This window comes from Orcinus orca, chromosome 3, assembly GCF_937001465.1.
Source record: "Orcinus orca chromosome 3, mOrcOrc1.1, whole genome shotgun sequence".
In the NCBI taxonomy this organism is placed as follows: domain Eukaryota; kingdom Metazoa; phylum Chordata; class Mammalia; order Artiodactyla; family Delphinidae; genus Orcinus; species Orcinus orca.
In genome coordinates this window covers 52,362,559-52,377,602 of record NC_064561.1, presented here as the reverse complement: position 1 = coordinate 52,377,602, position 15,044 = coordinate 52,362,559, and the positions used below count along the sequence as shown (strand labels likewise).

The window sequence follows — 15,044 nt, the reverse complement described above, 5'->3', positions numbered from 1 at the left end:
TCTTGGGGGACAGGGAATATGTTTGATTCATTTTGGTCTCCAGTTACTTCATTTCCTTCTTTCAGTCAATTTACCAAGCTTGTATCACCCATTCATTCCACATACATGTATCGCCCTTTATTGAGCACCTACTATGTGCCTGTTGCATATTAGTGCCCCAGTGTAGATCAGACCTACGTTAAATGAATAAATAAGGCAGGGAAGGGAGGAAGCCAGGAAGGCAGGCAGGAAGGGAAAAAAACCCAATGTCCTGGATGCCCATGGCCCGAGAGAGCCCCAACTGGCAGCAGTTCCCCCCTTTTAGTCCCCACGTTCCCACTTCTACCTCAGCCAGAAAATTGAACCCTCTCCAGCCACCCTGGAGCCCATCAGCTGTCTAGGTGCTGGTCCGGCGTCTCGAGGAGAGGCGGCGCCCGGGGACCCGCCCCCTCGCCTCCTGCCTGGGGCGAGGTGGTGACGCCCGCTCCGGGATACAGGCAGCCTCCGCGCCCCCGAAGGGCATGCGCCCCTCCGCGGGCAACTCGAGCACAGGGCCCCAGGCCCACGGAGTTGCCCAAGAGGCCGGGCGGCTCCTCCCCGGGGACCCTCCCCCTCTGGGGCGCGTCATTCTCCCCACCCCCGGGTCCGACCCCGGCTGCTCCTCGCACGCCGGCCACGCGGGGGACAAATCTCAGCCACCTGCTCCGGAGCCGGGGCACCGTCCGCCCCATGGAGCTGCCGGCCAGCAACACCAGCTGCGAGAACGGTGCGTGAGGCCAGCGGGGACCCCGTGCGCTCTGCGCTTCGCCTTCCCTCCCTGCTGCTCCTTTCCTCTGCGTCCTCTCCTGCCAGGGGGACCGAAACGGGGAGGGGGTCCGCATGCGTCGTCCCCCACCCAGTTCTCAGGCCCGTCTTGGGAGGGAGCAGGGTTCTGGCTGACTTTCCCCCTCTTTGGAGCTGGGTAGCTGAGGGGGGAATGGGAGAAAGGGGGACGTGCGTGGGAGGGAAGAGGCGGGATTTATCGATTGGAGCGGGTCTACCAAGAGGTGTGTGTGTGTGGGGGGGGTGTATTTTATGTATAGTTGCTTCAGATTTTAGTACCTGCCCAGGTCTGTCCCCCTGGGGCTCATCAAAGACAGGGTAGAGGGCGCAGAGACTCACCACCCCCAAACCCACATCCACCTTTTAGGAAAAGGAGGGAAAGAATAACCCAGGAAAGCATAAGGAAAGATTCTGGGCTTTATGCTCAAGTTCTTATTATGAACTTGGGTAGTTAATCCTTAACACAACTCTAGAAGGCAGGTAGATATTATTACCTTCCTGTCACCATTCTGGAAGTAGGGAAAATGAGGCTCTGAAAAGTCTGATGAACTTGCTCAAGGTAGTACAGTGGGGAAGTGGAATACAGAACCAGGGCTCTTGGATTCTAAAACCTGTACTGTGCTCATCTCCTTTCTTGGTATTTCTCCATTTTCCTACCTGGTCTTGGTATGCAGCCTGTGGGATATCCCTGTTTTTCTAACTTCTCCTCTCCAGTGAAGCTTTCAAAGCGGGCCTGTTGGGTGTTAGCTGGCCTTGGTTTTCTGAACAATGATGCGGTCCATTTTCAGCCTCGTCTTCCCCTGGGGAAAAACATGTCCCCCAGTCTTAGCATATTCAGGAAGAGAAGCAGGAATCATCTGGCCCAACGCCCATTTGTCAAGATGAGCACACTCCTCAGAACTGGATTTCCTTTGGCCATCAGCCCTCTCTCCTTTTCTTTTTACCCCTGTGGGAGGACTTGACTCGATGGAGGGCACTGTGCCCCTTGGATGCCTCAAGCCTCCCCCAAAGAGCCAGGCCCACCCTTTGGCTCCACCTGCTGGAGGTGAACCTTCAGGAGGGCGGGGGAAGGGGGTGGAAATGGGCTTGGCCTTCCTCTTGGGAGTTGCCCTCCTTGGCCCACATCCTCCCAGGTTCTGGCTCTTTTCCTGAACTCAGGGAACTCCCAGGATTTGACTCTTGCCCTAACTGAGGAACAGGAGTGAGCAGTCAGAACAAGTTTGATTAGGGACCCAGGTGGTTTCTTGTCTCATCTTCTCTGGATTGTGACACAGGTGTCGGAAAGAGAGGTCTCCCACTGCAGAAGACACATGGGCGTCCCCTGGTGGGTTCCAGACCCAGCTCTGCCACCAGGCTTTTATGAGACTCAAGCAAATCCTTCCCCATCTCAGGGCCTCAGTTTCCCCAGCTGAAAAGAAAGAGGGTTAGACAGGATGCCTTCTAAGGGCTCTTCCAGCTCTGCTGTTCCATGCTTCTGTGCCATGGAAGAAAGGTCAACAGTGCCCTTCCTTCGTTACACCAAAATGCCACTCTGTGCTCTAGATATGCCAAAGCTAAAGCTGCCTGGCCTTTTGGACTTTGGGCCCTTCTAGTGCAGGCCTAGAGATCTAGCTTGGTTCAAGGAGAAGTGCCTGGCCCCGGGCCTGCATCCTTGGCACACGAGCCTGGGTCTTTGTGACCCCCAGTTTGAAAAAGACCTTCTACTACCAAAGGTCACAAAGTCAGATGCTTATAGGGGCCGAGCACATAACAAAAATGACTGAAGGGAGCCGCGTGTGGACTCAGGGGAATCGCAAAGAGCACATCCTGTCTAGGGGTAAAACCACTGCTGAGCCACAGCTTACTGTTGCCTGTGGGACCGTGTGCCCAGCAGAGTAAGCAAAGGCAGCCCTGAAGCTGGACTTTCATGGGAAATCTCCTGATTTTTAAATGTTATCAGGGAGCTCATGTTTTAAGGTAACCTTCAAGAGGCTAAATGACACCTCATCCCCCTTGCCACCTGCTGCGTGTGTGTGTGTGTGTGTGTTGTGTGTGTGGGGGCGGGGGGCGCTGGTGACTGAGAGCATGAACTTCGGTATGATATGGGCTAGGGAAGCAATTCTGGCTTCACCATTTACCACCAGTGTAGCCTTAGGCAGGTTACCAAGCTTATCAGGGCCCCAGTTTCTTCAGCTAAAACCCTGGGCATGACCACTCTGCCGTCTCCATGATAAGGGATGCTCCTGAGAAGCCCCAGGGTGGTGGGCCCTGGGAGCACCAGAGGATTATTGCCTGTGCTTTGTACTGTCTCCTTGAACTTGGGCAGCTTAGTTCTTCTGACTGAGGAGGGTCTGCCCCGCATGCCCAAGTTTGTCCTGTTGTCCTTGGTATTTGTGCCAGAAGAGCCAGCAAGGGTGTGCTGGCTCAAGGGCGTGAGAACTGATTGACCCTCATGGGCTCTAGGACTTGGAAGGAGAGCTAAAGACCGATCCTGCATGGGGTGGCAGGGACACTGATCTCTCTGAGGCCTGAAGGAGGCCTCAGCCCCGACCACAGCACCAGAGGTCTTCGAAGTAAGGCCCGGGGATGGTCGGTTCTGACAAACAAGGATGCTCGTATTTCATCATCTTCAGGCCTGGGAGGGACTGTGGACTCCAGCCTCACTCCCTCCTGTTACCTGTCAGGACTCTGCACTAGGGCTGCAGTTAGGGATACGTAAGTGAAGAGGCCTCTGGGAGGGGAGAATCCCTGTATGATCCTGAGCTGTTGGAGGCCCATGTGCCCAGAGGCGGGGAGGGGATTCCTGTGGAGGCCGGGAGGTTGGATTCGATGAGGCCTGAGAGCTGTGAGGCCCTATGTGGTGTGGGGGTGGGGGGGGGCATCCGTCTGACTTAGTGGTGAGGTGCTGGAGTTCTGGAGTCAGACAGCCTGTGTTCTTAGGCAAGGCCTCCATTTCCACATCTATGAAGTGGGAATCAAAGACAGCACTTATGTGACACATGGTTGGAAGCACTTGATGAGTTCACGAAGGTCGCTAGCCTGCATGCAAATGTCCCCAGCGTGACTCTCACCGTGGTCTTCCCTAGGTTCCCTGATCAGCCTGTACTGCTCCTCCCAACAAGTCCTGTGCCAGATCGTCGGCGACCTCAGCCCCCAGGTGCCCAGCAGTGTCATCTCCAGCAGCTGGCAGGAGGGGTTCAGGCAGAACTACAGCTTCTACGTCGGCCTGGGGCTGGCCATCCTGTCCAGCTTCCTCATCGGCAGCAGCGTCATCCTCAAGAAGAAGGGCCTCCAGCGACTGGTGGCCTCTGGTGCCACGCGGGCTGGTAGGCTCCTGGGGGGCGGGGCTGGATGGGGCGCTGGGTGGCGAGCCCTCGGCCAGCCCCGTGAACCTCCCTTCACGGGGTCCACCATAGTGGTTTGAGAGCCTGTCCTAGATAGGCACAAAAGGCTCATTGTCAGTCCCGTTGGGAGGGCGATCCACCACCAACAGGAGACCTTCCTTTATAATCCAGTAGTTCCTGAGAACTACATGATCAGTTAATTGGGGTGAAGACAGGGGAAAGTCTCAGGGCCAAGAATCAGAAACCCCAGGTCTAGTCCTGGTTTTATTTCTTACCAGTTGTGTCATCACAGGCAAGTCACAAACTCCCTACAAAATGGGAATATAATACCTTTGCCCAGAACAGTGTCAGACACTGGTGCGTCCTCACGTACTATCAATCTGAGCTCCTTTAGAGGCTACAAAAGAATTACTGAGTCTCTGTCCACACGGATTTGCTTGTTTGAAAAATAAGACGTGTATCCATGAAACGGTTGTTGAGAAAAGGACTCCTATGTTAAAAAATTTGTTCATTTAATCATCATTCATTGGGTACCAGCTGTGTGCCAGGTGCCGTGCTAGACCTGGGGACACAGTGCCCTTGTGGGGCATTGAGTTGAGTGGAAGAGACAGGCAAGTCGATAAACAGTTGTTCTGTAGCATGTTAAATGCTATCATGGGGAAAATGAAGAATGTTATGGCAATATTTTGGAGGGCCATGTAAAGCCAGGCTTGAGGGGTAGGGGAGGTTTTCTGTAAGAGTTGATTTAGAAGCTGAGACCTACATGGTGTGGAGATAACAAGGTGAGGGGAAAAGAGAAAGAAGTAGTAGTCCAGGCAGAAAGAACAGCATGTGCAAAGGCCCAGGGGTGAGAGAGCATGAGTGATATTAGAAGCTGAAACTGTCTCAGGATGGCTAGAGCATGGAGGGGTAAGAGATGGGGTGAGGGCCAGCTCATGAAATGTCTTGTAAACCGGGCTCCAGAGTTTGAGTGTAATTGTAAGTGACAAAGGTTTTAGGCAGGGGAGTGACATAGTTCGATTTACGATTTGAAAAGATCTCTGGTTGCTGGGTGCAGAGTGGATTAGGAGACAAGACTGGAGGGTGGGAGACCAATTTGGGGAGAAAAACAACAGAACTTGGGCCAGGAAATTGCAGTGGAAATGGAGACAAGTGGTGAAGTCCAGAGATAGATTTTGAAGGTAGGACTTACTGGGTTTGGGTTTGGTTTTGCCTGGCCCCAAGGGGAGGATGAAAAAATGAGTCAAGGTGACTCAGAGCGCTCTGCTTTGAGCAACTGGGGAGATGATGGTGCTATTTTCTGAGACAAAGAAAGCAGGAGGAGCAGGTTTATAGGAAGATGATGTGTTCAGGTTTGGACGTGTTCAGTTTAATGTTCTATGGGACACTGAGCTTTGGAAGCAGACTATTTGTGTTCCAATTCTAGCTCCTCAATTCCAGGTGATACGATCCTGGGCAAGAAAAATAGTTTTTCTGCCTCAGTTTCCTCATCTGAAAAAATGGGGATAGGAATAGTTCCAGCTACATCTTGTTGTGAAGATATGTAGTATGTTTAGAAAGATGCTTAGCATGGAGTAAGCACCAGTATTAGTTTTACTGTGATCTAAGTGGGAGAGCCTGACAGACAGTTGGATACCCAGGACTAGAGCTGGGTGTGCTCTAAAATGGAGAGATGTGAGGTGTGGGCATGAAGTCAGGATCAGTGGTCATTGCTGCTCTATCTCCTCTTCTGGACAAGGGTTTGAAAGGCCAGAGACCTCCCAGAGTGCCAGAAAAATAGCTGCTTCCACTCAGGAGAGAGCAGAGTAAGTATCACTGACCATTCAGAAAGGCAGCTTCCCTGGAATCCATTTTTTCTCTAATCTGCTCTTTCAATATCTTCTGAGATTTCAACTCAGAGTAAAATGCTCTCAGAGCACTTTTATGGGAGATTCTGACTGCTTGCGGAACCTGATGAAAGTTAAAGACCATCTTAGAAAAAAGGGCATTCACAAAAAGCAACATACAACTTTGGGATTTTCACAAAACTGTCTAAAACCCACCCTAATCATCATCATCCTCATTGCTAATACTGAGTATTGACCATGTGCCAGGCTCTGAGTCCATCATGTGAACAAAGCAGACACAATTCTTGGCTACATGGAGCTTCCATTTTAGTGGGGGAAATTTCAGAAAATAAATAGATCAAATTATAAATGACAAGTGTCATTAAGGAGAAGAACTGAGTGTGACGAGAGAGAATCCCGAGGAAACAATAAAGATAAGGGGAGCAGGGAGGGCATTTTAGTGGAAGCAGCATTCAAGCAGAGACCTGTAGAGTAAGTGTAGATATAGGCAAATATTGTTAAGAAGACTATTCCAAACAGGGAAAAGCACATGCAAAGCCCTTAAGGCCAAGAAGAGCTCATCATTTTTGAAGAACTCAAAGACAGCCTGACCAGCAAGACTGTAGTAGGAAGTGTGGCAGGAGAAGCCTTTGGAGAAGTGAGCAGGGTCAACACTATGAACAGGCTTGTTAGGGATTCTGGTCTTTATCCTAAGAGCATTTCGAAGCCACTGGCCAGCTAGAAGCTGAGGAGTGACATAATTCTTAAAAGACTCCTGGCTGGGCTTCCCTGGTGGCGCAGTGGTTGAGAGTCTGCCTGCCGATGCAGGAGACACGGGTTCGTGCCCCGGTCCGGGAAGATCCCACATGCCGTGGAGCGGCTGGGCCCGTCAGCCATGGCCGCTGAGCCTGTGCGTCTGGAGCCTGTGCTCCACAACGGGAGATGCCACAACAGTGAGAGGCCCGCATACCGCAAAAAAAAAAAAAAAAAAAAAGACTCCTGGCTACTATGAAAGGAATGGATTATAAGGGACAAGAGAAGAACCGGAGGAGTCCTAGGAGGCAGTTGCCTCAACCCAGACCAGAGGTGGTAGTGCCTGGGAGTTGGGTGGTGGGGTGGCAGTGGAGTGGACACACGTGAAATGCATTTTGGAGACAGAATCAGCAGGATGGAATGGATGCAGAAGGTGGAGTAGTGGGAGGGTCAGGTGTGATTCCCTGGTTTCTGGCTTAAGCAACTAGGCACGGAGGTGCTGCTTACTGAGCTTCATTTGGTGGGTAGGGAGCATTTAAAAATCAAGAGTTCCATTCAGGACAGAGTTTGAGATGCCTGTGCGAGACCCAAGAGTTGTCAAGTAAGCAACTGGATATACATCAGGGCTAAGAAGAAAGGATCAGGGTGCACATATGACATAGGGTATCTAGATGGAATTTAAAACTTTGGAAGGGATGAACTCACCCAGGACAGGGCCCAGAAGCAGGCCTGGAGGACTCACCCCAGCTGACATATACTGAACCCTTAGAGCCTGGCGAGTGAAGGTAGAGAAGGAAAGGTCCTGAGAAAGTACGGCCAACCTCTAACTTCATGCCCATTCCTTTCTACAGTGGACGGAGGCTACGGCTACCTGAAGGATGCAATGTGGTGGGCCGGATTTCTCACCAGTAAGTGGGATCTTTGCTACTAAGGACAGTGCCCTATTGATGACAGAGGCAGAGATGAAAGGAGGGGTGGACGGGGCATTTCTGTCTCTATTGTGCAAAATATGAATCCAAGGCCCAGATTTCTAGGGGGAGAATCTAAACAGTCTTTGCAGGTAGAACATTTTACCTGCATCTCAGGTCACTTTCTCCATCCAAAGTCAGTCTTTCATCCATAAAGCATCTGTCCCCAGAGAGGTTTGTACAGAGCTGGTAGTGATAAAGGTGTAATTTCTCAACTTCCCCTGAAATTCAGGGAGCTATGACTGCCCGCTGGAGTCTTCTGGACTCCTGCAGGGCACAGCCTGGGACTCCCAAGTCAGCTGCCCCATTCCACAGGCAATTGTTGGCTCACTTAGAACATGGCTGGTCTGCCACCTAAGGTTTGCCCGCATTTTCACATTCACACATTCCTTTCCACCCACCCTCTCTGGCTTTCAAACCCTAATTCTTTGGGACGGAAAATTAGCCAGCTTTCGATTTGTAATCCCCTAAGTCAGGTTTTGATCCCTGTCTTAGCCAGAGTTATCACATTCATCGTCTGCTTTCAAAGGGCAGACCCAGGTCATTCCCTACGAGCAGGGAGACAGAAGAGGCACTTGCAGGAGTCTGCGAACTGGAAACTCATATGGGGAGAGGTAGGCCCTTTGGGAATGTCTGACTTTCTAACCACCCGCCTGTCCATCTAGACTATCCATAACTCCTCTGGGAAAGACGGCTCCGTGGACCATTTGGTACCTGGAGAATCAGTAACTGTAGCTGTGTCTTTATTTGATAATTAACACTTTCTAGAGCTTACCTTGAAGATACAGACCAATCATTTGCAGTCCCTGAGATACACTTAACCGTGCCTAGACTAGAAGCCAAAGGACCTCAAGAACCAGAAAGCACCATGTGACCCTGGACTCCAGGCCACCTCCCTATCTTTAACATGGGAGGATTTGGTCAGGATCATCTGGGCCTGACCTTCAGATCAGATTCTGCAGGGAGACAGCATAAGGGTGGGGATTTTAAGGAATGCTGGTCTGGGATTCTGTGAATGATTGAACACTGAATGAAGCCGTCTCCACCCAGATTCATTTGGGCTGGAGATGGCGCATCAGACCCACTGTGACCTCTCTTCCCCCTTAACTTCCTAGTGGCTGCCGGAGAAGTTGCCAACTTTGGGGCCTATGCGTTTGCTCCTGCGACAGTCGTCACACCACTGGGAGCGCTGAGTATCCTCATAAGGTTGTTGTCACCTCTCTTGCTGTCTTTTCCTATTTTCAGTTTGTTGATGTCCGGAACTGCACATGGGGTCAATTGCTACTTGCAGTCAAGGACCTGGGTCAGTCTCAGCTTCCAGAAAGAGGCAGTGTGCTGTTCAGAGCTCCGCACCTTTGGATGGTTTGCTGCCTGGGCGGTGAAGGGGCAGGCCAAGCCCAAACCAGGTGGAAGGGCTTCCCCTGCCGCAAGGCTGAATGTCTCGTGTCAGTGTTTTGGTGCCCCAATAGGAGAAGCACACAAGTTGAAAGTACAAGCCCTAGATGAACCCTCCCTGGGTTCTATCTAACCTTATCTCTGCCACTTTGTAGTTACATGGCAGGTCACTTAACTACTCTAAGCCTCAATTTCCCATCTGCTAAGTGGGGATGTTCATAATACCTGCCTGAAGGCACTGATTTAAGGACTAAATGAGATGACGCACAGAAAGTGCCTAGTACAGAACAGGCGCTGAAGAATAACCCCAGCTAACATAGATTGAGGGTTTACTCTGTGCTAAATGTTCTAATTGTATTCCCTCATTTAATCCTCACAGCATCCCTACTAGTTAGAAAGGAGGGGAGACCTGAGGCCAAGAGGGGTTAAGCATCTTGGCCGAGGTCACCCAGGTCCCAGGAGGCTGGGCCAGGATTCCCTCCCAGGCAGTCTAATTTCAGAGTCTGGGTGCTTAACCACTAGGCCCCATGGCCTGGAAGATGTTTGATGGTATTAAAGAGAGCTGATATTAAATGTGTGTGCTTCCCATTGCCCCGTTCCTCCCAAGCTACAAACACAGTTCCTCTGTGGGGGTCCTGAGCCCCATTTGAAGCTGGCTCTGATTGTCACCCTAACCTTGGAGCCCTGGTAAGTCCCTAGCCCACCACACCCAGTACCTGTAATTTCCTGTTTTGTTTTACCAGCTTGATGACAATTTTGCAGCATTTATGCAGTCAAAAACCAGATAGAGCCGTGACTCACATGGCATGGTTGGCTGATGTAGCTGAGATACCAGTATTGCGTATCTGATTAGTTTACAGATTCCCATCCCAGGAAGTTGGGAGCGGCAGGGGATCCTCCACTGTGTGACCTCTGCCTTTGCTAATGCTACCGGGCGCTGATGAACAGGCATTGTGGGTAAAATGGTTTTGGGAGTCTTAGAGGAGAGATGGGAGACATTCAAAGGAGGTTAGACATCAATCCCCTCTTTCCTGATACCTTTAAGCAGGACTCATGAGGCTCATTGGGTTACCTTAGGTCAGCCAACAGGTCTTTGCCCTAAACTAATGCCACCTGTTTAAAGAAACAGACGCATGCCCCAGCGATTGTACCTGTCTCGTCTCACCACCCTTCTTCCTTCACCTTTGCTGGCTCATTTGGAGGATGTGACGGGAATGAAAGTCACATCACCAAGGAACAGCAAGGAACTGGAGGTGTTTTGTCCAGAAAAGACTCAAGGAAGTCAGGAGAATTCTTCTCAGTGAGGTGTAGAGGAAAAACCATAGGCTTTATAATTAGACAGAACTTGAGTTCAAATCCTGGCTCGTGTCTTACCAGTTGTATGATCTTGCCATCATTTAAGCTTCTATGGGACTCAGTTTTCTCATCTATAAAATGGACATATTTTACTTCTCAGAGTTGCAAGATGTTAGAGATAATAAATGGGAAGTTCTTAGCACAATATCTAGTATGTAAAGTGTGCCCAAGTGTCACTGCGGTTGTTTATATTGGCATATACAAATGGAAGAAGGAATGGATTTGTTTTGTATGGCTCAAGGAATAGATATGGGATGAGTAGCAACTACCATATTTTGGGTTAATAACAGAATGAACCTACAAGGGATTCATTTGCCTTGTGAAGTGGGGAGCTGCTTGCCACCAGAGGTATACAAGCCAAGGCTGAAAGCCTTCTGTTTGCAATGTTAAGATGTGCTCATTGGGTAGGAAGTTAGACAAGAGTGCTTTGAAGGGCTCTTCCAACTCTTCTCTTTGGGGATATTGTCAGTCTCTAAAATGAAAGAAATTCACATGTATGTCGTCGATTCCTCCAGCCCACACTGTAACCCTCCCCTAAATAAGTTTCTATTTCACACATTTCCTAGGGGGTCTAGAAAAGCTTCCACGTGTGAGAGTAGTGAGCCCTTGCTCAGCCCTCACTTTTCTCCAGGATGCTGGGACTGGGCTGGCTGCTGTAATCCCTCTCTCCACTTTCACATGCAGTGCCATCCTTTCCTCGTATTTCCTGGGAGAGAGTCTGAACCTGTTGGGGAAGCTGGGCTGTGTGATGTGTGTGGCCGGCAGCACGGTGATGGTGATACACGCCCCCGAGGAAGAGAAGATCACCACCATCGTGGAGATGGCTGCCAAGATGAAAGACACAGGTAGGCTCCAGGCTCCCAGTGAGCAGGAAGGCACTGGGCGTGAACCACGTTAAAGGTCTGACTGGGTTCTGGCCATCTCAGGTGCTGCCATGTGGAGGAGGAGGCAGCAAGCTCAGGGAAGAATGCTGATGGGCTGGTACTGAGGCTGGCTTACAGGTTCCCAGTCTGATAGGTAGGGATGCTATTATTATGTATTTGTTAGGTGCCAGGTACTGGTCTAAATGCCTTGTTTGCATTGTCTTAGTTCAGGTTGTTTTAACAGAATATCATAGATCGGGTGGCTTATAACCAACAGACACTTACGTTTCACAGTTCCGGGGATCACGATCAAGTCCTAGATCAAGGCCCGATAGATTTTGTTCATAGATGGCCAGCTTCTCGCTGTGTCCTCATCTGGTGTAGAGGGCAAAGGAGCTCTGTGGAGTCCCTTTTATAAGGGCAGTATTCCCTTCCTGAGGGCTCTACCCTCATGCCTGAATCACCTCCCAAAGACGTCACCTCCGAATACCATCCCATTTGGGATTAGCACTCAACATGTAAATGGGGGGGGGGTAGCATTCCGTCAATTGCATGTATTAATTTAATCCTACAAAAAAACTCCTATGAGGAAGGTCCTAATATTAATCCTATTTTACAAAGAGGAAACTGAGGTCTTGGGGGTTTAATTAATAACTTGTACAAGTTATTAAAAAGTTGTGTCGCTGGAACTGGGACCCATGTTTGACTCCAGAGCCCACATTCTCTTTTTTTAAATTTTTTTGGCCACACCAGGTGGTGGCATGTGGGATCTTAGTTCCCTGACCAGGGATCAAAGCAGCACCCCCTGCGTCGGAAGCACGGAGTCCTAACCACTGGACCGCCAGGGAAGTCCCAAGCCTAGGTTCTTTCTTTCTTTATTTATTTTTGCGGTACGCGGGCCTCTCACTGTTGTGGCCTCTCCCGTTGTGGAGCACAGGCTCAGCGGCCATGGCTCACGGGCCCAGCCGCTCCGCGGCATGTGGGATCTTCCCAGACCGGGACACGAACCCGTGTCCCCTGCATCGGCAGGCGGATTCTTAACCACTGCGCCACCGGGGAAGCCCCAAGCCTAGTTTCTTAATGAGACATCCCATTACCATGAGTGGAGGGCTCTAGAGGCTACTGGCATCCTCCCAGGTCAGGTTACCTGTCTCCATCCCCCACAAAGGGTACATCGTGTTTGCTGTGCTTCTGCTGGTGTCCTGCCTCATCCTCATCTTCGTCATCGCCCCACGTTATGGACAAAGGAATATCCTCATCTACATCGTCATCTGCTCTGTGATCGGGGCCTTCTCCGTGACCGCCGTCAAGGGTCTGGGCATCACCATTAAGAACTTCTTCCAGGGGCTGCCAGTTATGCGGCACCCTCTCCCCTACATCCTGTCCCTCGTGCTGGCCCTTTCGCTGAGCACTCAGGTCAATTTCCTCAACAAGGCGCTGGACATCTTTAATACCTCCCTGGTGTTCCCCATCTACTACGTGTTCTTCACCTCGATGGTGGTGACCTCCTCCGTCGTCCTCTTCAAGGAGTGGCACAGCATGTCGGCCGTGGACATTGTGGGCACCCTCTCTGGCTTTGTCACCATCATCCTGGGTGTGTTCACGCTTCACGCTTTCAAAGACCTGGACGTCAGCCGGACCAGCCTGCCCCACATGCACAAAAACCCAACCCCGCCTCCCGCCCCAGAGCCCAGCATCGTTAGACTCGAAGACAAGAATGTTCTTGTGGACAGCATAGAACTCTCCAGCGCCCCGTCACCAGAGAAGAAGCCCGAAGTATTTATAATCCATTCGTAAAGCTTGGAATACATGAGTGAGAGGGTGAGCCCTGTGGTACAGCCTGACTGCTCAATTTCAGAGCCACCTGGTTATTTTCAACACAACTCTTACCAGTGGGCTCTCTTTTCTTGAGACGTTCATTGATACCTCACCGCTGTTTCCAGGAGAAAAATCCCTACCCAGTGAGCAGTGGTGGCAGAACCTCCTGGAAACAGCCTCAGTGACCAAATACCCTACTACACGTTGGTGCCAGCAGGTCCCCGGCCCTCCCGTCCTCCTTGTTTCCTCGGTGCCACCTCTGTGTTGTTGGGAAGAAGATAGGATTTGATCCGTTGAATGTAGCAAAAGCCAAGAACTTCCCTGAAACGCTGGTCATCAGGAAATCCTTCGCACTGGTTCTCCTCCTGAGACGGATTCACCGTTCCTGAGCCCAAGACTGAAGTGCAGCTGGCCCTCCGAGGCCCAGAGGGCAACTCGCCGTGCCTCCCACCCGGAACCAACAGACACACAATTACTGTAAAATGTCTTGTTGCATTTGCCACCTCATCTTCGGAGACAGAGGCGAGACCTCAGCTGACCTGCTTACTGTGAAAGCCACCTGACGTCTCAGGGAAACACTCCCACCAGCCCCGTTCCCGGGAGCAGCCAGCCTGGAGGTCAGCATCTGTTTCCATCCACCCGACCCCTTCCCCACCCTTCCCTCTCTAGACACATCCTAAGGAGTCAGTCATGGAGACATTCAGGCAGTTATCTAAGAACTCAAAACAACACAACAACAACAAAAGGTGCTTGCTTCCCAGCCAAGCTCTGCTGGCCAAGCCCAGTGTTTCATTTTGCCTCACTCTCCAAAGAGAACAGCGATTGCACTGCTCTTAAAAGTAGCCTGGCTGTCGAGCAGAATGCACTTTCCTTTTCCTCAAGGAGTAAACCAATATGATTTGGGGAGATGGGGAGAAGAGTAAGGGGCAGTCAGGAAAGCAGACACAGGCTCTCTGGAAACCAGGGGCTAACTTTTGTGTTTACTCTAGTGGTGAACCAAGAACCCAGGTGGAAAAGGCTCTGGGTAACTTGTTTGTTTTTTTTTTTTTTTTGGACACACTGCGCGGCACGTGGGATCTTATTAGTTCCCTGACCAGGGACTGAACCCGCACCCCCTGAAGTGGAAGTGCAGACTCTGAACCACTGGACCGCCAGGGAAGTCCCCTCTGGGTAACTTCTGGGCTGAAGCCTTAGAGGCTTGGCCAGTGGGATCAGCTTTGAACTTCAGTGACCAAGTCGGGGGCTGTAAGCTCGGCACGGGGTGCAATCTGGCTGTTGACCAGATCGCCACCAAGTCCCCAGCTCCACTGATGAGCTGCCCACACTGGGAAGCAGTGTGTCACGACTGCTCCACCACCACCTGCTTTGGGGGCTGCCTTTGGTCCCCTCACATTTGACCAGAGGCAGTCAAAAAACAAGAGCAGCTGGAGAGAGACATAATTAATATCCCCTCCCTTCCTGTCTTCTCTCCAGCAGCAAGAATGTGAGAGTTGATATGAGGACCATTGACAGGGAGGTAAGGGAGCCAGTATATCTGTAAAGAAGGAAGACCTGGCCCTCAGCCCCCAAGCTGGTGCAGAGCCTCCCCTGTGTAACTCCACACCCGTGCCTGTGTTTACGTCCTGTGCCCTAAGCATAGCCAAGCCCAGGCCAAACTGTTGCTGGCCTTGTAGCTCCAAGGAACAGACTGGCTTCCTGCACCGCCAGCCTCAAAGCCACAGTTTTTAATGAATGTGGATTTCTCTCTGTAACTAAAATCAATGCAACATGTTGGATCTTGAGAATGACTGTAATCTGAAGGCCCTGAGAGCGTGGTCTGCAGGGTCAGGAATAAAGACCTCTGAGTGTGTTTACTTGATACTTACATCTTGGCTTTCCTTGGACACGGAACAATTAAAGTGGTTCCTCTAGTGCCGGGGGGCCAGTCCCCAATCTCTGGAG

At 51.0% G+C, this 15,044-nt stretch overlaps 2 protein-coding genes across 2 annotated transcripts in view; one reads left to right on the top strand and one right to left on the bottom strand.

Moving 5' to 3' along the window:
- Positions 1-15,044, bottom strand: part of MED7 (mediator complex subunit 7) — a 358,603-nt gene that overhangs the window by 268,486 nt on the left and 75,073 nt on the right. The window lies entirely within an intron of this gene.
- On the top strand, positions 582-14,961 carry NIPAL4 (NIPA like domain containing 4). The gene is made up of 6 exons (XM_033407920.2): positions 582-745; positions 3,867-4,106; positions 7,555-7,611; positions 8,787-8,877; positions 11,107-11,267; positions 12,454-14,961. The coding sequence occupies exons 1-6, from the start codon at positions 709-711 to the stop codon at positions 13,080-13,082; spliced, it is 1,215 nt and encodes a 404-aa protein (XP_033263811.1). The 5' UTR covers positions 582-708; the 3' UTR covers positions 13,083-14,961.